The sequence below is a fragment of the Ranitomeya imitator genome, chromosome 2 (genome assembly GCF_032444005.1).
Source record: "Ranitomeya imitator isolate aRanImi1 chromosome 2, aRanImi1.pri, whole genome shotgun sequence".
Lineage (NCBI taxonomy): Eukaryota > Metazoa > Chordata > Amphibia > Anura > Dendrobatidae > Ranitomeya > Ranitomeya imitator.
Window position 1 is genome coordinate 510,035,376 of NC_091283.1, and position 23,460 is coordinate 510,058,835.

At 45.1% G+C, this 23,460-nt stretch overlaps 1 protein-coding gene across 6 annotated transcripts in view; it reads left to right on the forward strand.

Moving 5' to 3' along the window:
• The window catches only part of CACNB1 (calcium voltage-gated channel auxiliary subunit beta 1), a 186,023-nt gene that overhangs the window by 78,636 nt on the left and 83,927 nt on the right, over positions 1-23,460 (forward strand). For 5 of the 6 annotated variants that reach the window (XM_069751677.1, XM_069751674.1, XM_069751678.1 and 2 more), the window contains 2 exons: positions 16,025-16,144; positions 19,280-19,402. In XM_069751677.1, coding sequence (XP_069607778.1) covers positions 16,025-16,144; positions 19,280-19,402 — 243 coding nt within the window. Of the gene's footprint in view, positions 1-15,796; positions 15,849-16,024; positions 16,145-19,279; positions 19,403-23,460 lie in introns of those variants that run through there. The other variant, XM_069751676.1, reaches the window with a different exon arrangement.

The window sequence follows — 23,460 nt, forward strand, 5'->3', positions numbered from 1 at the left end:
GACTGCATAGTTCTCTTTGCTATCCTCGCTCTGTCTAGAATATCGGGCCTCACTTTGCTGAATCTATTTCATTCCTACGTTTGTCTTTTCATCTTGCTAACAGTCATTATATGTGGGGGGCTGCCTATTCCTTTGGGGTATTTCTCTGAGGTAAGTCAGGCTTGTATTTCTATCTTCAGGCTAGTCAGCTCCTCAGGCAGTGCCGAGTTGCATAGGTAGTGATAGGCGCAATCCACTGCTGCTTATAGTTGTGTGAGGATAGATCAGGTACTGCAGTCTACAGAGATTCCACGTCTCAGAGCTCGTCCTATTGTTTTTGGTTATTGCCAGATCTCTGTATGTGCGCTGATTACTGCACGCTGTGTTGCCTGATTGCCAGCCATAACAATTTCCTTCATAACACCTGTCATTAGCAAACATAACAGGGGACGCAGGATGGGTGCAGCACATGACAGGATGGGGACGCAGGATGGGTGCAGCACATGACAGGATGGGGACGCAGGATGGGTGCAGCACATGACAGGATGGGGACGCAGGATGGGTGCAGCACATACCAGGATGGGGACGCAGGATGGGTGCAGCACATGACATGATGGGGACGCAGGTTGGTTGCAGCACATGACAGGATGGGGATGCAGGATGGGGACGCAGGATGGGTGCAGCACATGAGAGGATGGGGACGCAGGATGGGTGCAGCACATGACAGGATGGGGACGCAGGATGGGGACACAGGATGGGTGCAGCACATGACAGGATGGGGACGCAGGATGGGGACGCAGGATGGGTGCAGCACATACCAGGATGGGGACGCAGGATGGGTGCAGCACATGACAGGATGGGGATGCAGGATGGGTGCAGCACATACCAGGATGGGGACGCAGGATGGGTGCAGCACATACCAGGATGGGGACGCAGGATGGGTGCAGCACATGACAGGATGGGGACGCAGGATGGGTGCAGCACATGACAGGATGGGGACGCAGGATGGGTGCAGCACATGACAGGATGGGGAAGCAGAATGGGTGCAGCACATGACAGGATGGGGACGCAGGATGGGGACGCAGGATGGGTGCAGCACATGACAGGATGGGGACGCAGCATGGGTGCAGCACATGACAGGATGGGGACGCAGGATGGGTGCAGCACATGACATGATGGGGACGCAGGTTGGTTGCAGCACATGACAGGATGGGGATGCAGGATGGGGACGCAGGATGGGTGCAGCACATGACAGGATGGGGACGCAGGATGGGTGCAGCACATGAGAGGATGGGGACGCAGGATGGGTGCAGCACATGACAGGATGGGGACGCAGGATGGGGACGCAGGATGGGTGCAGCACATGACAGGATGTGGACGCAGGATGGGTGCAGCACATGACAGGATGGGGCGCTGGATGGGTGCAGCACATGACAGGATGGGGACGCAGGATGGGTGCAGCACATGACAGGATGGGGACGCAGGATGGGTGCAGCACATACCAGGATGGCGACGCAGGATGGGTGCAGCACATGACAGGATGGGCACGCAGGATGGGGACGCAGGATGGGTGCAGCACATACCAGGATGGGGAAGCAGGATGGGTGCAGCACATGACAGGATGGGGACGCAGGATGGGTGCAGCACATACCAGGATGGGGACGCAGGATGGGTGCAGCACATGACAGGATGGGGACGCAGGATGGGTGCAGCACATGACAGGATGGGGATGCAGGATGGGTGCAGCACATGACAGGATGGGGACGCAGGATGGGTGCAGCACATGACAGGATGGGGACGCAGGATGGGTGCAGCACATGACAGGATGGGGACGCAGGATGGGTGCAGCACATACCAGAATGGCGACGCAGGATGGGTGCAGCACATGACACGATGGGGACACAGGATGGGTGCAGCACATACCAGGATGGGGAAGCAGGATGGGTGCAGCACATGACAGGATGGGGACGCAGGATGGGTGCAGCACATACCAGGATGGGGACGCAGGATGGGTGCAGCACATGACAGGATGGGGACGCAGGATGGGTGCAGCACATGACAGGATGGGGATGCAGGATGGGTGCAGCACATGACAGGATGGGGACGCAGGATGGGTGCAGCACATGACAGGATGGGGACGCAGGATGGGTGCAGCACATGACAGGATGGGGACGCAGGATGGGTGCAGCACATGACAGGATGGGGACGCAGGATGGGGACGCAGGATGGGTGCAGCACATACCAGGATGGGGACGCAGGATGGGTGCAGCACATGACAGGATGAGGGCGCAGGATGGGTGCAGCACATGACAGGATGGGGGCGCAGGATGGGTGCAGCACATGACAGGATGGGGACGCAGGATGGGTGCAGCACATGACAGGATGGGGACGCAGGATGGGTGCAGCACATACCAGAATGGCGACGCAGGATGGGTGCAGCACATGACAGGATGGGGACGCAGGATGGGTGCAGCACATACCAGAATGGCGACGCAGGATGGGTGCAGCACATGACAGGATGGGGACGCAGGATGGGTGCAGCACATACCAGGATGGGGAAGCAGGATGGGTGCAGCACATGACAGGATGGGGACGCAGGATGGGTGCAGCACATACCAGGATGGGGACGCAGGATGGGTGCAGCACATGACAGGATGGGGACGCAGGATGGGTGCAGCACATGACAGGATGGGGATGCAGGATGGGTGCAGCACATGACAGGATGGGGACGCAGGATGGGTGCAGCACATGACAGGATGGGGACGCAGGATGGGTGCAGCACATGACAGGATGGGGACGCAGGATGGGTGCAGCACATGACAGGATGGGGACGCAGGATGGGTGCAGCACATACCAGGATGGGGACGCAGGATGGGTGCAGCACATGACAGGATGAGGGCGCAGGATGGGTGCAGCACATGACAGGATGGGGACGCAGGATGGGTGCAGCACATGACCGGATGGAGACGCAGGATGGGGACGCAGGATGGGTGCAGCACATACCAGGATGGGGACGCAGGATGGGTGCAGCACATGACAGGATGGGGGAGCAGGATGGGTGCAGCATATGACAGGATGGGGATGCAGGATGGGTGCAGCACATGACAGGATGGGGACGCAGGATGGGTGCAGCACATGACAGGATGGGGACGCAGGATGGGTGCAGCACATGACAGGATGGGGACGCAGGATGGGGACGCAGGATGGGTGCGGCACATGACAGGATGGGGACGCAGGATGGGTGCAGCACATACCAGGATGGGGAAGCAGGATGGGTGCAGCACATGACAGGATGGGGACGCAGGATGGGTGCAGCACATACCAGGATGGGGACGCAGGATGGGTGCAGCACATGACAGGATGGGGACGCAGGATGGGTGCAGCACATGACAGGATGGGGATGCAGGATGGGTGCAGCACATGACAGGATGGGGACGCAGGATGGGTGCAGCACATGACAGGATGGGGACGCAGGATGGGTGCAGCACATGACAGGATGGGGACGCAGGATGGGTGCAGCACATACCAGAATGGCGACGCAGGATGGGTGCAGCACATGACAGGATGGGGACGCAGGATGGGTGCAGCACATACCAGGATGGGGAAGCAGGATGGGTGCAGCACATGACAGGATGGGGACGCAGGATGGGTGCAGCACATACCAGGATGGGGACGCAGGATGGGTGCAGCACATGACAGGATGGGGACGCAGGATGGGTGCAGCACATGACAGGATGGGGATGCAGGATGGGTGCAGCACATGACAGGATGGGGACGCAGGATGGGTGCAGCACATGACAGGATGGGGACGCAGGATGGGTGCAGCACATGACAGGATGGGGACGCAGGATGGGTGCAGCACATGACAGGATGGGGACGCAGGATGGGGACGCAGGATGGGTGCAGCACATACCAGGATGGGGACGCAGGATGGGTGCAGCACATGACAGGATGAGGGCGCAGGATGGATGCAGCACATGACAGGATGGGGGCGCAGGATGGGTGCAGCACATGACAGGATGGGGACGCAGGATGGGTGCAGCACATGACAGGATGGGGACGCAGGATGGGTGCAGCACATACCAGAATGGCGACGCAGGATGGGTGCAGCACATGACAGGATGGGGACGCAGGATGGGTGCAGCACATACCAGAATGGCGACGCAGGATGGGTGCAGCACATGACAGGATGGGGACGCAGGATGGGTGCAGCACATACCAGGATGGGGAAGCAGGATGGGTGCAGCACATGACAGGATGGGGACGCAGGATGGGTGCAGCACATACCAGGATGGGGACGCAGGATGGGTGCAGCACATGACAGGATGGGGACGCAGGATGGGTGCAGCACATGACAGGATGGGGATGCAGGATGGGTGCAGCACATGACAGGATGGGGACGCAGGATGGGTGCAGCACATGACAGGATGGGGACGCAGGATGGGTGCAGCACATGACAGGATGGGGACGCAGGATGGGTGCAGCACATGACAGGATGGGGACGCAGGATGGGTGCAACACATACCAGGATGGGGACGCAGGATGGGTGCAGCACATGACAGGATGAGGGCGCAGGATGGGTGCAGCACATGACAGGATGGGGACGCAGGATGGGTGCAGCACATGACCGGATGGAGACGCAGGATGGGGACGCAGGATGGGTGCAGCACATACCAGGATGGGGACGCAGGATGGGTGCAGCACATGACAGGATGGGGGAGCAGGATGGGTGCAGCATATGACAGGATGGGGATGCAGGATGGGTGCAGCACATGACAGGATGGGGACGCAGGATGGGTGCAGCACATGACAGGATGGGGACGCAGGATGGGTGCAGCACATGACAGGATGGGGACACAGGATGGGGACGCAGGATGGGTGCAGCACATACCAGGATGGGGACGTAGGATGGGTGCAGTACATACCAGGATGGGGACGCAGGATGGGTGCAGCACATGACAGGATGGGGGAGCAGGATGGGGGCAGCACATGACAGGATGGGGACGCAGGATGGGTGCAGCACATGACAGGATGGGGACGCAGAATGGGTGCAGCACATGACAGGATGGGGACGCAGGATGGAGCAGCACATGACAGGATGGGGACACAGGATGGGTGCAGCACATGACAGGATGGGGACGCAGGATGGAGCAGCACATACCAGGATGGAGACCATATACCAATATAAATGCTCGCCACCCGGGCGTAGAACGGGTTCAATAGCTAGTATAATATGATTATATCCAGCAGTGTCTGAAGTCATCATCCACTAAACATTGATGTCATTATTCAGTATATAATGGGATGTGACATCATTATACACTGCAGCATATGATGTGATTACAGTATATACAGAGCAGAGACATGTGTCGTCATTATATGTAGTGGACCGATACGTGGTATTTATATATCTGTAGTAACAAAGTACCACCTATATTGGGTGCTGGGAAATGTTTCTTTTGGTGAATACTAGTGAAGACACAAAAGAGAATGGTAAAACCAAAAACACTCAGTTTGAAAAAATGTTTGCAGTAATCCGCAAGTGCTAGTAAAAGATGTAAATAACAGGGTATTTGGTTGATACGTTTTTTGCAAAAAATGTATACTAAGCTGCTCTACCAATCTTCACGGTATACCCATATCAGAGCAGTCCTAACTAATGTATGCAATCCCTATCTGATGTATTTAAAAACCTGATCATCTGTATATTACCTGTGTGAACAGGGTTCAGAGAGGAAAAATCCATGTGTGCATACAGGGCAGAACAGCTTTTGTGCAGCTAGCCCAAGAGGAGTGGTGGAACTCCCCAGTCTTGTAGACACAAGAGAACAATCATGGAAACAGGAACACATGGGCTACTGGGTCTGGAAGGACCCTGGACTGTTCAGAGGCTGCATCTGGCCTCTGCCTCTGAAGCCAGTGCTGTTCATTCTCCTACAATCTGATCATGGTATTTTGGTGCTGGGCCCTTTATTGGGGAAAGGAATGTGCAGTTATAAATATATGTAGCATTGCTCTTTCTATGGCCTTTTTCTCTTTTTATTTGATGCTATGGTTGCTCATCTTTTATAAGGACAGCAAACGTGCTACGGTGAAAGACAATGCTGATATCCGTTCATGTCTCCGAATGCAGACACATTTATCAATGGTCACTGTAAGAACTATTTCTTCTGTGATTGTGCGCTGAAACAATGTGTCCAGTACAGAATGTCTCACTTATCCTGATACAATCGTTCCTGTTACATAAGCCCTGTCATATGGATGGATTTTAAATAGAAACCCATTGCTTCTGACCGTTAATGATTTTTTTCCTTGTCTTGTGAAGCTACTATCCTTGTAGATAGACCAATGCAGCAGACTAGTGTGTGGGGAGCCGGTGTACTACCTTTGGGGGCACCATATTTACTCTAGCAAGGTCATAATATCCACAAAAAGCTTCTGGGTAAATTACCTGCGTAATATGGCATTTGACAAAGCCTACTGCCTATAACTATTACCTTCTGTTGGCTTCATTTTAGATCTGCATCATTATGACCCAACTACGATCAGTTATTCCAGACTAGGGGCCATACAAATTAAAGCTTTAAACCCAACGCTCGTTCAGCTGACCGCTATCTCTTGCCTGTACTCATATGAACATTGACTTGACCTTCCACTTTCTATGGGCTTGGGTGACCAACAAATGCGTCAAAATGTCAATATAGATTGGCCATTGGGGATTTCAACAGACCTCATGCTTTGTTCTCATGCAAAATAAATTGTTGCTAGAGGTGTTTGACAGCCGCTTGTCCTCATCTTAGTTGAGAACACATGCACACTCAGCCCATTTGAGAGTGCATGTGTATGAGGGAAGGCTGTATCAGTAGCTGTCAGCAAACTTTAAAGCAGCCGATTCCAGATATATCCCTACAGGTGATTGATATTAGGAACTGATACAATAAATATGACTGGTGGATTACTTACTTCCTATGAGGAAATCAAAATGTTATGACACTTTGTCAAGAAATGAATCACGCTGATCAAAGAGTGAAAATTAGGAACCAAAAATCTGTTATTATAACTGTAAAAACTTTTATGCACATTGAAAGCGGATGGACAACCCAGTGCGATGCTGATTTACACTGTATGTCCATATTACACTGCTTATAGTAGGACTGTAATACCCGACCCTGACTGCGGGTGACCTAATCTGAACCAGCTGCCTCACATACGGTACATGTCTATGATTCAGTTAGTCCAGGTCAGGAGGCCTGCCATCGGGCCATGTTTCACTGTCTGAGCACAGACCATATAATACAGACATACTGTATGAATTCAGCTTCACATTTGTGGCTCCAGTTGCCATCAGCTGACACCCAGTGGAAGAATATTGATTGAGGGGATCCACTAAATCAGCCCAATAATACATTTAAAAAATGATGGTCTAGGTCTAAGTCTAGGGCATGCAACTTTTTTAGCTGTTCTTCCACATTATTGCAATCTTTGGTGTTTATGGTATACTAGATGGTAGCCCGATTCTAACGCATCGGGTATTCTAGTATATGTATGTAGTTTATTTATGAAGATTTTAGAATAATACATTGAATACACAGGATGTGTATATACTACGTGGCTGTGCTATATAACACAGCCCACGGAGTATATAGCACAGCCACGTAGTATAGAGCACAGCCCACGGAGTGTATAACAGCCCACATAGCATATAACACAGCTCACATAGTATATAACAGCCCACGCATGCAGTATATAACACAGCCCATGTAGTATATAACACAGACCACGTAGTGTATAGCACAGCCCACGCAGTATATTGCCCAGCCTGCGTAGTATATTGCCCAGCCTGCGTAGTATATTGCACAGCCCGCGTAGTACATTGCACAGCCCGTGTAGTACATTGCACAGCCCGTGTAGTACATTGCACAGCCCGCGTAGTATATTGCACAGCCCACGTAGTATATTGCACAGCCCACGTAGTATATTGCACAGCCCACGTAGTACATAGCAATGTGGGCATCATATCCCTGTTAAAAAAAAGAATTAAAATAAAAAATAGTTATATACTCACCTTCCATTGGCCCCCGGATCCAGGAAGCGTTTACCGACGCTCCTCGCGCGCGCCGGTCTCAATAGTGCATTGCAGTCTTGCGAGATGATGACGTAGCGGTCTCGCGAGACCGATACGTCATCATCTCGCGAGATCGCAATGCATGGAGTGGTCACCGTAGCAGGAAAGGCCTGTTCTGGATCCAAGGGGCCGACGGACGGTGAGTATATAACGATTTTTTATTTTTTTTATTCTTTTTAACATTAGATCTTTTTACTATTGATACTGCATAGGCAGCACCAATAGTAAAAAGTTGGTCACACAGGGTTAATAGCAGCGTTAATGGAGTGCGTAACACCGCGGCATAACGCGGTCCGTTAGCGCTGCCATTAACCCTGTGTGAGCGCTGACTGGAGGGGAGTATGGAGTGGGCACTGACTGCGGGGAGGAAGGAGCGGCCATGTTGCCGCCAGACTGTGCCCGTTGCTGATTGGTCGTGGCAATGGTCGTGGGCGTTTTGCCATGACCAATCAGCGACTTGGATTTCCATGACAGACAGAGGCCGCGACCAATGAATATCCGTGACAGACAGACAGACGGAAGTGACCCTTAGACAATTATATAGTACACTAGATGGAGGCCTGATGCTATCACATTGGGTGGACGGTAATGTCGCAATGGCGGTAGGCTTTGCAGTGTTGAGCACCTCTCCCCCCATGTGCTCACCCACATATCCACTCTCTCTTTCCCCATGTGCTGACTTCTCCCGTCTGTGCTCTCTTCTATTACCTGTCTACTTTATGTGCTCTCCCCCCTTGTCTGCTCTCTCTCCACTACTGTGCTGTCTTCTTCCCTCATGTGTTCTCGGCAGCGGTCAGTGAATCATTCGGCTGATCCCAGCAGCGGCATTTTTGCGATGGTGTTCCGCAGAAGAGGCTGTGTACGGCGTATACATTGTGTGTGTGGTGCATACGGCATATACAGTGTGTGTGTGTGTGTGGTGCATACGGCTTATACAGTATGTGCTTGTGTCTGTGTGTGCTGCATACAGTGTGTGTGTGTGAGTGGTGCAACGGTGTTCCACTGGTGGTACCGCGCAAGAGGCTGGTACCATCAGCAGTTTTCATATTGAGACACCCATCAATTGGGTGTCCCAGTATGGAGGTCGGTGAACTTCCGCCGCTTGGAATTCTGGGATCCAGACACATCTGAATGGAGCAGGATGTGAAGACATTACAAGATACAGTTAGGTCCATATATATTTGGACAGAGACAACATTTTTCTAATTTTGGTTATAGAAATTACCAAAATGAATTTTAAACAAAACAATTCAGATGCAGTTGAAGGTCCGACTTTCAGCTTTCATTTGAGGGTATCCACATTAAAATTGGATGAAAGGTTTAGGAGTTTCAGCTCCTTAACATGTGCCACCCTGTTTTTAAAGAGACCAAAAGTAATTGGACAGTTGACTCCAAGGCTATTTCATGGACAGGTGTGGGCAATCCCTTCCTTATGTCATTCTCAAATAAGCAGATAAAAGGCCTGTAGTTGATTTGAGGTGTGGTGCTTGCATTTGGAAGATTTTGCTGTGAAGTAAACATGCAGTCAAAGGAGCTCTCCATGCAGGTGAAACAAGCCATCCTTAAGCTGCGAAAAGAGAAAAAACCCATCCGAGAAATTGCTACAATATTAGGAGTGGCAAAATCTACAGTTTGGTACATCCTGAGAAAGAAAGAAAGCACTGGTGAACTCATCAATGCAAAAAGACCTGGGCGCCCACGGAAGACAACAGTGGTGGATGATCGCAGAATAATCTCCATGGTGAAGAGAAACCCCTTCACAACAGCCAACCAAGTGACCAGCACTCTCCAGGAGGTCGGCGTATCAATAACCAAATTTACCACAAAGAGAAGACTGCATGAAAGTAACTACAGATGGTTCACTGCACGGTGCAAGCCACTCATAAGCATCAAGAATAAAAAGGCTAGACTGGACTTTGCTAAAAAACATCTAAAAAAGCCAGCACAGTTCTGGAAGAACATTCTTTGGACAGATGAAACCAAGATCAACCTCTACCAGAATGATGGACAGAGAAAATTATGGAGAAGGCGTGGTACAGCTCATGATCCAAAGCATACCACATCATCTGTAAAACACGGGGGAGACAGTGTGATGGCTTGGGCATGAATGGCTGCCGGTGGCGGTCACTAGTGTTTATTGATGATGTGACACAGGACAGAAGCAGCCAAATGAATTCTGAGGTATTCAGAGCCATACTGTGTGCTCAGATCCAGCCAAATGCAGCAAAACTGATTGGTCGTTGTTTCATACTACAGATGGACAGTGACCCAAAACATAAAGCCAAAGCAACCAAGGAGTTTATTAAAGCATAGAAGTGGAATATTCTTGAATGGCCAAGTCAATCACCTGATCTCAACCCAACTGAGCAGCATTTCACTTGTTAAAGACTAAACTTCAGACAGAAAGGCCCACAAACAAACAGCAACTGAAACCCACCAAAGTGAAGGCCTGGCAGAGCATCAAAAAAGAGAAAACACAGCGTCTGGTGATGTCCATGAGTTCAAGACTTCAGGCAGTCAATGCCAACAAAGGGTTTTCAACCAAGTACTAGAAATGAACATTTTATTTAAAATTATTTAATCTGTCCAATTACTTTTGGTCCCTTTACCAACAGGGTTGCACATGTTAAGGAGCTAAAACTCCTAAACCCTTCATCCAATTTTAATGTGGATACCCTCAAATGAAAGCTGAAAGTCTGAACTTCAACTGCATCTGAATTGTTTTGTTTAAAATTCAATGTGGTAATGTCTATAACCAAAATTAGAAAAATGTTGTCTCTGTCCAAATATATATGGACCTAACTGTATGTGTATATTAAGATGGTATTATATACACTGCAGTGTCCCCAACCTGTCTTACATGGAGAGCCACATTCAGCTCCTTAGAGAGGGCCGCGAGTCACAACCTGGCCTTACCTCAGAGTAGTGGCATCCTGCTCCAACCCCCTCAAAGTTCCAATTCCTAAAACTCCCATTACCAATGTAATGACAGTCAAAATTTTCCCACAGAAATAACAATGAAGTAGTACACCATGTTCCAAATTATTATGCAAATGACATTTGTCTCAGATTTTCCTAAATGGTCGGCGCAAAAGACAGTCAGTCTAATAAAAGTCATCACTCGTTACAGTATACATCGAATTTTATTGAAGAAACCTCCCAATGATAACGGTATAATCTCCAAAATGAATTAAAACTCAAAATGCACTGTTCCAAATTATTAGGCACAGTAGAATTTCTAAATATTTGATATGTTTTAAAGAACTGAAAATGCTCATTTGTGGAATTTGCAGCATTAGGAGGTCACATTCACTGAACAAAAAGCTATTTAACTCCAAAACCTCCTAACAGGCCAAGTTACATGTTAACATAGGACCCCTTCTTTGATATCACCTTCACAATTCTTGCATCCATTGAACTTGTGAGTTTGTGAAGAGTTTCTGCTTGTATTTCTTTGCATCAAGAATCGCCTCCCAGAGCTGCTGTTTTGATTGATGGTACTCCAAAGGTTCCCTATAGGGTTGAGGTCAGGTGAAGATGTTGGCCACACCGTGAGTTTATCTCCTTGTATGCCCATAGCAGCCAATGACTCAGAGGTATTCTTTGCAGCATGAGATGGTGCATTGTCATGCATGCAAGATGATTTTGCTCCTGAAGGCATGTTTCTGCTTTTTATACCATGGAAGAAAGTTGTCAGTCAGAAACTCTATATACTTTGCAGAGGTCATTTTCACACATTCAGGAACCTTAAAAGGCCCTACCAGCTGTTTCCCCTTGACTCCGGCCCAAAACATGACTCCTCCACCTCCTTGCCGACGTCGCAGCCTTGTTGGGACATGGTGGCCATCCACCAACCATCCACTACTCCATCCATCTGGACCATCCAGGGTTGCTCGACACGCATCAGTAAACAAGACTGTTTGAAAACTAGTCTTTATGTATGTCTGGGCTCACAGCAACCGTTTCTCCTTGTGAACAAAAGTAGGTTTATGCACCACACCAAGCCTTTGAAGGATCCTACACTATGAGGTTTAAGGGACTCCAGAGGCACCAGCAGCTTCAAATAACTGTTTGCTGCTTTGTAATGGCATTTTGGCAGCTGCTCTCTTAATCCAATGAACTTGCCTGGCAGAAACCTTCCTCATTCTGCCTTTATCACCAGAAACATGTCTGTGCTCTGATTCAGTCACAAATCTCTTCACAGTATGATGATCACTCTTTTTCGTGAAATATCTAATGTTTTCATCCCTTGACCAAGGCATTGCACTATTTGATGCTTTTCGGCAGCAGAGAGATCCTTTTTATTTCCCATATTGCTTGAAACCTGTGGCCTACTTAATAATGTGGAACATCATTTTTAAGTAGTTTTCCTTTAATTAGAATCACCTGGAAAACTAAACATGTGTTTAAGATTGATTTCAGTGAACCATTGAGCCCTGAGACACAATACCATCCACGAGTTTATTTGAAAAACAAAACAATTAAATCTTTATGACACTTAAATCCAATTTGCATAATAATTTGGAACATGGTGTATACTTACATCTAGGGGTTCCCACCTTATCCCGACTAGGTCCTCTTGCATCAAGCACTTACCTACTCAAGCACCTCCTCCGACTGTCAGTATCATCCTATCTCCAGATTTCTAACAGGAGAGTATATGCACGTCCATGTCTGCTCTTCTATATGGGTCACCATCGGAAGACCTGCTCTTTATAGCTGTTTGCTAATCATGGTGCTAAGCTGGAAGACAGCCGCCAGCCACACATCATAGGCCTGCGAGCCACATGGGGCTCCCAAGCTACAGGACTGAGACCACTGATATACTGGGGCCTCCATAAATGTTATTTATTATTATTAATTATGCATTGCTTATATAACGCCAATATATTCCGCAGCATATTATAGATACGATTATCGCTGTCCCCATTGGGGCTGACAAAGCATCAGTGCTAACCACTGAGCCACCATGCCACCAGTCATAACATATTGGATTTTAATTAGAGGAGATAAGTCAGTGCTAGAGGTATCTGGTGGCAGTCATAGAAATAAACATGCACATTTGGGGGTGGAGATGGGGGTTCTACATATTAATGGGATGAATGGGGGAGAAAGTGTTCAACCCAACAACAGCCAACATGGCTGGATTACAGACCCTTGCTGTACAGGTCCATAATATAGCAGCCATAGCTACGGGCCTCAATGCATCAGTGCGCATCAGAGTTCATCGCAGACTCAGGTCTTGTCTATGGTGTTTGTTTTTTATCCTATTTATCCAAGTAATGCCTAATGGAGAAACTATAGGATTAATCATGGTGACATCCTCCATTGCTCACTGTATATGGGTATTTTTCTCAAAGTTTCATAATCATAAGGATTTGTTTTTTGAGTCCTTCATGTATGGAACGAGTTCAGTGACTGGCTGCAGCGATAAAATGGATCTACTGGCAGGCACACCATCATTGCAGCACAGTAAGCAAGGACGGGTAGTGGCAACAGAATTAGTGGCGCTGGAGCAGTGATTTTTATTTATTTTACATTTTAGGCTATTTCCTGCTATCTGACAATTGTATAAAAATTTCGGACAACCTCTCTAAGGTCCTAGGATTCTTAAGACTCTAAAAGTCTCATAGCTATGTAAGATAATGTCTATAATGTGAGATATTGTTTACGGTTTTATGCATTACTGTAAATTTTTCGAATAATAAGCATGATATTTATGTCTTAAGACATAACTTTACATAAATATGTATTTTTTGTTTTACCTGTGCTAATATCACTGTTCTACTGAATCTGTCATTGTTTTTCTTTTGTTCCTGCGCCCGTCATTTACTGAATTATAGCGCCTTCTCCCTTGCATGTAAATTTTGACTTTTTAACTACCTGGACTTAGTTCTCAACTGTTCTCTATGGGAGTCTACTTAAAGATCATGCTCAGTCCGCTTAAAGGGACTCTGTCACCTGAATTTGGAGGGAACAATCTTCAGCCATAGTGGCGGGGTTTTCGGGTGTTTGATTCACCCTTTCCTTACCCGCCGGCTGCATGCAATATTGGATTAAAGTTCATTCTCTGTCCTCCGTAGCCTTGTTCAGGCATGTACTACGGAGGACAGAGAATAAACGTCAATCCAATATTGCAGCCAGCATGCAGCCAGCGGGTAAGGAAAGGGTGAATCAAACACCCGAAAACCCCACCCCTATGGCTGAAGATTGTTCCCTCCAAATTAAGGTGACAGAGCCCCTTTAAGGCTAGGTTCAGATTAGTTTATTCAGATGGCTGTCCATGATGAAATTGGATAGGACACAGACCAATGTTATTGAATAGGGCTGTTTTTCACATTGACCACGTGACTGTGTGAAAAAAATTGCAGCGTGCACTAGTCTGTTCCGTTTTTTTTGGGACAAAACTCATTACTATGGACATGTAAAAAAAAAATGAATCCCATATGGATCATCTGATTTACATTGTTTTTTTACAAGCAGATTGCCATTATTAACATAAGAAACTTTATTTGCTCTTTCAAATTTTTTAAATGTTGATATGTCAAAATTGATGCCATATGGATTAAAATTGAAATGGACACATGGATGACACCGGGACGACAAGTGGATGAAATAAGGATGAAAATTGTTTGGTTTTTTTTTTTACGGATAAAGAACAGATATTTTCTCATATGCCTGCCTGAACCCAGCTTAAAAGACCAAATTTATATACAGGGATTGCTAGATTCACACAAGCGTATAAAAAAATCAAAAATTTGAACCAGAAAACTTGAACGATTTTTTTCCCACTTGCAATCTATTTTTTATAGTGGTAGTTGTTAATTACTTACAAGACCATTTACTGTTTCCTGTTTTAAATAATTGCAACGCATCTGTAAAAAACAGATGTAATATGAATGTTCGGTACGGAGATCCATTTTTTTTCTTTTTTTAACCCAAGGTATGAAACACACTAGTACATGCTGCAAATTTCTTTTTTCACAGATTTGGTCCGTGAAAAAAAAAAATCGCTCATCTGCTCTTCCCCATTCAATAAAATTGGTCCCTGTGCTGTCTGTTTTTTCAGCATTAGGAACATATCCAAAGCGGGCAAAGTATATCAGGAACAGACAGTTGCAGGAACAAAAACACCAGGTTTATGGAAGAGTAGCACTTAGATTAGGTAAAGTTTATGGCAAGCTAAGATTTGTTGTATGTAATTTGTCTTTTTCAAGCACTGTTTGGGGTGTGTATTAGGGTATTTTACTGGTGGGATTTGATAGTAATGAACAAAGTGGTTGTTCCAGGACAGTAAAGTTAGTAGTAGTGGACGTCACTGGGTTTGGAAGCAGACATATGTTTTTATCAATCATTGTGTCAGCTTCACTACTATCCGGGGCTGGGTCTCTGGCTACCAAAGCTGCCACCTGTCCCTAACTCTCCGTACATGAGCCTGTCACTGCCACTCTGACCTCATTGAGGGTGGGACTGCCGGTCGGAAGAGCAACTTGGGAAAGGAGATAGGAAGTGTCCGTGTAACAATATTTCTTTGTGTAAATTTATTAGTCTTTAGGATTTACTAGTTTGTGATTTTGTGTCTTTGAGTGGGTGGTTATAACTTTGATATTGCACAAATGACCACCTATTACTGAGACAGAGATTGTGTCTGGTTAGCACGGCTAACATAGACTGAAAGAAAGCAACAAGTAAAATCCTGCAGTAGGCAGGTATCATGTATACAGAATATGGATTTGATCATGAGGTGAGTATCTGTATAAACAGGTCTGATCTACTGTTGTATATTGCATGTAATGTATTTGTGTTGTCCATGTTCTCTGTCCCCTGCTGCCTACTGATGTACGTTACAGGCCTCACTTCAGCGACTATTTACCAAGTTTCTGTCCATATGACTATACAAGTCTTAATCTCTCTATCTAGGGGTCAGCAGAGTCCTATACAAGTCGTCCATCTGATTCGGATGTGTCCCTCGAAGAAGATAGAGAGGCGTTACGAAAGGAGGCAGAACGTCATGCTCTTGCACAACTGGAAAAAGCAAAGGTACAACTAAAAAGAAGTGTGTAGACATGTTTATTATGGTGTAGAGGTGAAGAATCTGTTGTAGAGTGATGTTTTATCCTCTAAGGAATGTCCACACAAAGTGGATATGCTGCGCATTTCATCCAGTTTTGGGGGTGTAAATATGCAGTGTGTTACAGCAACAAAGTAGATGCAACTGTACCAAACCTGATTGTGCCAAAATACAATGGTCATGAAGACCAGCGATTTTCTCTCCGGCTTTGATGAGGAACGTGGTGGAGTCAGATGCTCCTGATTCATGAAGAGGTGTGGAGTACACCTCTTCATGAAATAGGAGCCTTTGACTAGGGGCATGTGCCTCCCTGCACCACACTAGAAATCTTACAACAGTCCATGACTGGAGTAAGATTTCTGGTGTAGAGAACGCCACAGCTTGTCATAAACTAGATGAGCTCTCTGTCACACCCCCGACCTGCCCCCACTCCTCCCATTTTGGCGAATTCGAGAGAAAACTGGCGTGAAATCGACAAAAGGCTAAACATTTTTATGCAACTCCAAGTAAAGCCCAAATTTTGTAACTTTTCAAAGCACATTACAACCAAATTCTGTCTAAATTGCTTTGATGAATTAGGGCCAAAGTGTTTATTCTGACGTTCTCTTTTCTATTAACAAGTTTTAAAAATTATTTTACAAAAGTAGTCAAGCACTTTTTGCTGCTATTGGTAGTAAACATTTTGGTCTTTCAATATATATACAGTGGCATTTAAAAGATTGGGCACCTCAAAATTACTGTTATACAATACGATACGATACACTTTATTGATCCCGAGGGAAATTATGGTATTATAGCAGCGTTACAAACAGCATTTCAATTTTATTGTAAACAGTTAAGCAAGTTGAACATGAAATGACCTCTAAAAGGCCTAAAGTTAAAGATGACACTTCTCCTTTGTGTTTTAGACACACAAAAAAATTGTAGTTTTTTTACATTCTAAAAATCACAAAAAGGGAAATGGGCCGATGTAAAAGTTTGGGCACCCTTGGAGCTATGTGTGCTCAAATATCTTTCACGAAAATTGCAGAACTAAGCGTGTTAGGGTTACAGCTTCTTCACTGTCATCGTTTATAAAAACCTAGCCTCCTCTAACCTTGTGCCAAAAAACAACAACCATGGGTTCTTCTAAGCATCTGCCTAGCACTCTGAAAAATTAAATGGTGGAAGCCCACAAAGCAGAAGAAGGACATTAGTAGATAGCAAAGCATTTTCAAGCTGTCCTTTCCTCAGTTCTTAGTGTAACTAAGAAATGGCAGTTAACAGGAAAAATGGAGGTCAAGATAAGGTCTGGAAGACCAAGCAAAATTTCAGTGAGAGTTGCTCATAGGATTGCTAGAGAGGATAATCAGAACCCTCGCTTGACTGCAAAAGACCTTCAGAAAGATTTAGCAGACTCTGGAGTTGTGGTATATTGTTCTACTATTCAGAGACATCTGCACTAATATAGCCTTCATGGAAATGTCATCAGAAGAAAACCTCTCCTGTGTCCTCACCATAAAATTCAGCGTCAGAAGTATGCAAAAGAACATCTAAACAAGCCTGATGCATTTTGTAAACAAGTAATGTGGAAAAATGAGGTAAAATCACAACTCTTTGGCCACAATGATTAAAGGTAAGTGTGTAGAAAAAAGGGCCAGAAATTCAGGAAAAGAACATGTCAAAAACTATTAAGCATTGGGGTGGAGCAAACATGTTTTGGGGTTGTGTTACAGCCAGTGGCACAGGAAACAGTTCACAGGTAGAGGGAAGAATGGATTCAATAAAATTTCGACAAACTATTGATTCAAACATAACAACATCTGTAAAAAAAAATTAAAAAAAAGCTGAAGTTGAAAAGAGGATGATTCTAAACATATGTCAAAATCCACAATAGACTATTTCAAAAGAAGCGAGCTTAAGGTTTTACAATGGCCCGTACAATCCCTTGATCTGAACATCATTGAAAATCTGTGTCTAGACCTTGAAATAGCAGCGCAGGCAAGACAACCCAGGAATCTCACAGAACTGGAAGAATTTTCCAAGGAAGAATGGATGAAAGAAAATCCCTTAAACAAGAATTGTAGACTCTCGGCTGACTACACAAAGGGTTTACAAGCTGTACAAAAGGGGTACCAATAGGTACTAACCATACTAAACTTTTGCTCATTTTCCTTTTTGTAATTTTTAAAATGTAGAAAATGACAACATTTTTTTTTTGCCTAAAATACAAAGGAAATGGGTAATTTTAAAAGGGGTTTTCCCGCAAACAAAAGTATATTTTAATCAACAGATCTTGGAATAATAATAGACTCCACAATTGGATGTGTTTAAAAAAATGTTCCTGTGCCTAGGAGCTGTGGTATGATCAGACCATGCTCCTGCATGGTCAGACACGGCCATTACACAGTACACAGCGGGGGCACATTTTTAAGATTATCTCAGTACAGGAACATTTTAGTTAAACACATCCAATTGCGGAAATTATTATTATTCTAAGATCCATTTTGCTTGTGGGAAAACCCCTTTAACTTTAGCCCTTTTATAGATCATTTCATCTTCAACTTGCTTAATTGTTCATGGCAGTAATTTTTACCAGGAGAGGCTCAACTTTTACATGCCACTGTGTGTGTATGTATATATATATATATATATATATATATATATATACACACTGAGTATAAAACTCAAACTAATATTGACCTTGGGTATGTATTTAAATCTGCAGCTTGCCAATTTATGTTGTGGATTTTTAGGCTGCCGTCACACTATCAGTATTTGGTCAGTATTTTACATCAGTATTTGTAAGCTAAAACCAGGAGTGGGTGATAAATACAGAAGTGGTGCATATGTCTCTATTATACTTTTCCTCTATTTGTTCCACTCCTGGTTTTGGCTTACAAATACTGATGTCAAATACTGAACGTGTGACGGCAGCCTAACTGCTGATTTCTCTTTTGTATTTAACAGGGTGGGTGGTATCTGCAGCAAAACGTCCAACAAATCTCCATGTAATGCAGATTTTTGCCAGAGATTTGCCCGTTTTGCTACTGCATTACAATCCTAAATGGATTATTTTCAATCTCCATGTGTTTTTATAATTAATGTCTCATCTCTCCTAATAGACCAAGCCAGTGGCATTTGCAGTACGGACGAATGTAGGATATAACCCGGCTCCTGGAGATGACGCTCCGGTGCAGGGGATGTCCATCAACTTTGATCCCAAAGATTTCCTTCACATCAAGGAGGTATGTTAGGAATGTATAGGATGAGGGCATGAGGACATACTGATGACTGTTATAATCTTATCTCTAGGACCAAGATTATGTATGAAAATGTGATTAATTGTACATTCCCATTTACACAGGAATATTGACTATGTTGTCATCACAACAATAACGATAACTGGAGAATTAGATACAAATGCATTTTTCCCCATAAAGACCATGCCTAATTTTGCCTTAATGCCTACACATCTGTTTTTCTCATTATGTCATTTCAGGAGCCATATGTTTTTTTTTTCATTACATATAGCTGTACAAGGGATTGTTTTATATAGAATTAGTTATATTTTGCAATCGCCCCCATTTCAGGGTACATACAAAATAATGACTAACGTTTATTGACTTTTTATAGAAAAAAAAAAACACAATTCTGCCATTATTTTTTTACATTTTATACTAATAATTTGCTTTGCAAGAAAAGCATTAAATAGGTTGGCCACTACTTTTTATTGATAGCCAATACTTAGGATAGGCCGATAGGCCATCAGTATCTTGCCAGTGGAGGTGACAGAGGGAGAGGTCTCCCTCTGTCAATCTCCTTATACGGTGTGGCTTTGGCATGTAAGCGAGTGCTGTTGGGCAGAGGGAGCCTCTGGATTGTGATGATTCACTGTCTTTTCACATCCTAATAGAGTTCTGTTAGAATGTGAAGAGGCAGCACTGTGACAGGAAACGCTTAAAGGGGTTTTCTAAGCTCTAGACGAATTTGTAGACAAATGCGCTCACTTTTCCTACATTCCCAGCATGAGTGATCCTTCACGTGACCACAAGTATGCAATTTACAAACTTGTGGCCCCTGTAGCATAGATTTTCATTAGATCATTGAGAGAACACAAATTAACTGCAATAATTTGTCTAGCGCCTGGAAAACCCCTTTAAGCAAATTGCATCTTATGGACCAATCACCCTTATACCCACGGCCATTTTCACGAAAAGTAGATTATAGCACAGACTTGATAAATTAGGGCTTTGTGATAGACTAACCTCTGCGATTTTTAGTACAGATTACAGCTTACTGCCAATTAACTATTTTTGTACAGGTGAGAAATCGTGGCCTGGTGATATAATGTAACGTATTCCATATGTAGTTTTTTTCACTCACTTATATTGGATCGAAAAAGTCAGAGTTTTACTCTACGGTCGTATGATTTCTATTGAGAACATCTCATGGAATGGAAACTTCTTAACCTTGAAGTTTATACAATGCAAAAAACTCAATTTGTATTCCCTTCTGCATTGACAATGTGTGAAGTCCTTACTGAACAGCATGTGTCCTTCCTGCCTGCAGTATGTCCGTTGTTAACCTACACAAGGCTTTCCTATCACTCATGCACCATCGTGTATACATTTGTACTGCTAATGATCTAATAGCTGCTATTTGCATAATTTGAAAAATAAAAATTAAATATTTTGGTAGGTTTATTGCAGGAAGCCACTTTATTGGCTGAACCAATATATGTGAGATATCAATGTATGAACACTTATGATCCAGTGACATCACTGATGCGTTCCATAACATACAATGAATACATCATCTAGGCTAGGCTGCAAGGCTTTCTGTACCCAGGGTAAAAATTCAGTTCACGTCGACCCATCCCTATACCATAATGCCTAAGGCCTCATTCAGATGGCCATTTTTTTTGCACACAAGAAAAACATTATTTTACATCAGTGTACTAGATCCAATTTTCATTCATTTTTGTTCCATTTGTCCATTATTACCACTAGTGCGGAATCCATTTAGTATGCAAAAAAAAGAAAAAAAAAAACAACAGTAAAAATCTCACAGTACTCGGATAACACAAGGATGGCATTTATGTGCTGTTGTTTTTTTTCACCAATCTACTGATTTGATCTGTGATTCAGATAAAAAATGGATATGCATTTATTTTTGCTTTTTTTTCTGTTGCTGACACTCGGTCCACAAAAAAATGGACATGTGATCAGCCCCATAAACTATGACCATAAGAATGAGACCTGAGGCAGAGTGACTTCTTGGCGCCCACACAAAGAAAGCATGTGGAGCCCCCTTGAGACTCCGCCCAGGCTCCACCCCAGCCCCGCCTCCACGCTCCACCCCTCAAACTGTCCACAGTCCCACCGCTCTCTTGGAAAAAAACTCCACTTTTCACCTATCACACATTAACGGTTCCCATCACCAGATCATACATATAGCCGGCAGCTTTTGTTTTGGCCAAAAGATTTTTTAAGCCGCCACCATAACACGGTAGACACTTTTGGCCGGGCCCTACACCACTGTAACCTATTAAATATTTGTTCAAATATGCAATACAATTTAGGTATATTTTTATTTATGATGATGTGTGCAAAACTGTAAAGCGCTGTGGAATATGTTAGGGCTATATAAAAATAAAGATTTATTTATTTATTTTTCAATTTTTAAAATGACCAATAATATCACATACAAGGAACAAATACCGCAACACCATGTCCAGACCACATATTACCACCAGTGACCGAATAATATCACATACAAGGAACAAATACCACCGCCCCATGACCAGACCACATATTATCACCACATAGTGACTGAATACTACAATTTTGATCAGTAATTAAAAAAAAGCACCATACTATCACCATAAGTGCCAGTATTCACAGGAGATCTGTACTTAGTATGCAGTGTCTGTGTACAGATAATACAGTGATCACTGGTGACATTATATACAGGAGCTCTGTATATAGTATACAGTGTATAGTGTCAGTGTATAGGTAACACTGGCTCACCAGTGACGTCTCTAGGTTAATTCCTTCATCTTTCATCCAGCACAGACCGCCATCACTTCATCCAGCCAGGACTCGTCTCTGCAGGAAATAACACAGTTATCTCAAGCTCCACTTGTAGAACACATTACTTAATTTTTCCCAACTTCTACATTACACTACATGAAGAAAAAGAGGCGACATAGTATCACTCTGCACAGTAACAGGACCGCCCCCTCATTTAAAACAGGATCCTCAAAAAATAAAATAAATACATCACTGCAGTAATAATATCCCTAAATTAGTCCCTATGGTAATAATATTCCCCATCCTGGCCACCGTGTGTCTCATTCGTGGCGTCAGCCATATGTTCTCCCATCCTGCCCTCATGAGTATCCATTCTGCCCCATATGATCTGTGTCCAGCTTTCTGCCCCTTTGTCCAGCATTCTGCCCCTGTGTCTAGCATCTCTGCCCCGGGCCCCCCACCCCGCATCGCCGCACTCAAAAAAAAAAAAGAGTTCTTACCTGGCCGTGCTCCTGCGGCGGGCAAAGCTCCCTCCCTCCAGTGCCTCCACGCAGGTGAAGGACGCACTCGCCAGCGGCTGACAATGACGTCAGACGCCCGCGAAGTGCGACTGCGCACTGCGGCTTCTCAAGTCAGCTGCCAGCATCCGACTGGCTGGTGGCGGCTGTTAACTATTGACGTGCGGGCACGGGCCCGCACGTCAATAGTGTGCCACAGCACCTGCAGGGGAGGCCCGGTGAGCAGATGAGACGGGGCCCAATGCGGGCCCCCTCTGCCCACCGGGCCCCATACGCCAGTCATGGCTGTAATGCCCTGATGGCGGCCCTGTGGAGCGTTCCCTTTTTCCTTGCTACATCCTGTCTGACCTTATTAATTGTGGTTTTTAGTGCGCAATAATATTATTTCTGCATTATATAATTATAATATATTGCATATGAATATTTAGATTGTGAGCCCCATTGGGGACAGTGATGATAATGTGTGCAAAATCTAAAGCGCTGTGGAATATGTTAGCGCTATAGAAAAATAAAGATTATTATTATTATAATAATAATCTTTATTTTTATATAGCGCTAACATATTCCGCAGCGCTTTACATTTTGCACACATTATCATCACTGTCCCTGATGGGGCTCACAATCTAAATTCCCTGTCAGTATGTCTTTCGAATGTGGGAGGAAGCCGGAGTGCCCGGAGGAAACCCACGCAAACATGGAGAGAACATACAAACTCTTTGCAGATGTTGTCCTTGGTGGGGTTTGAACCCAGGA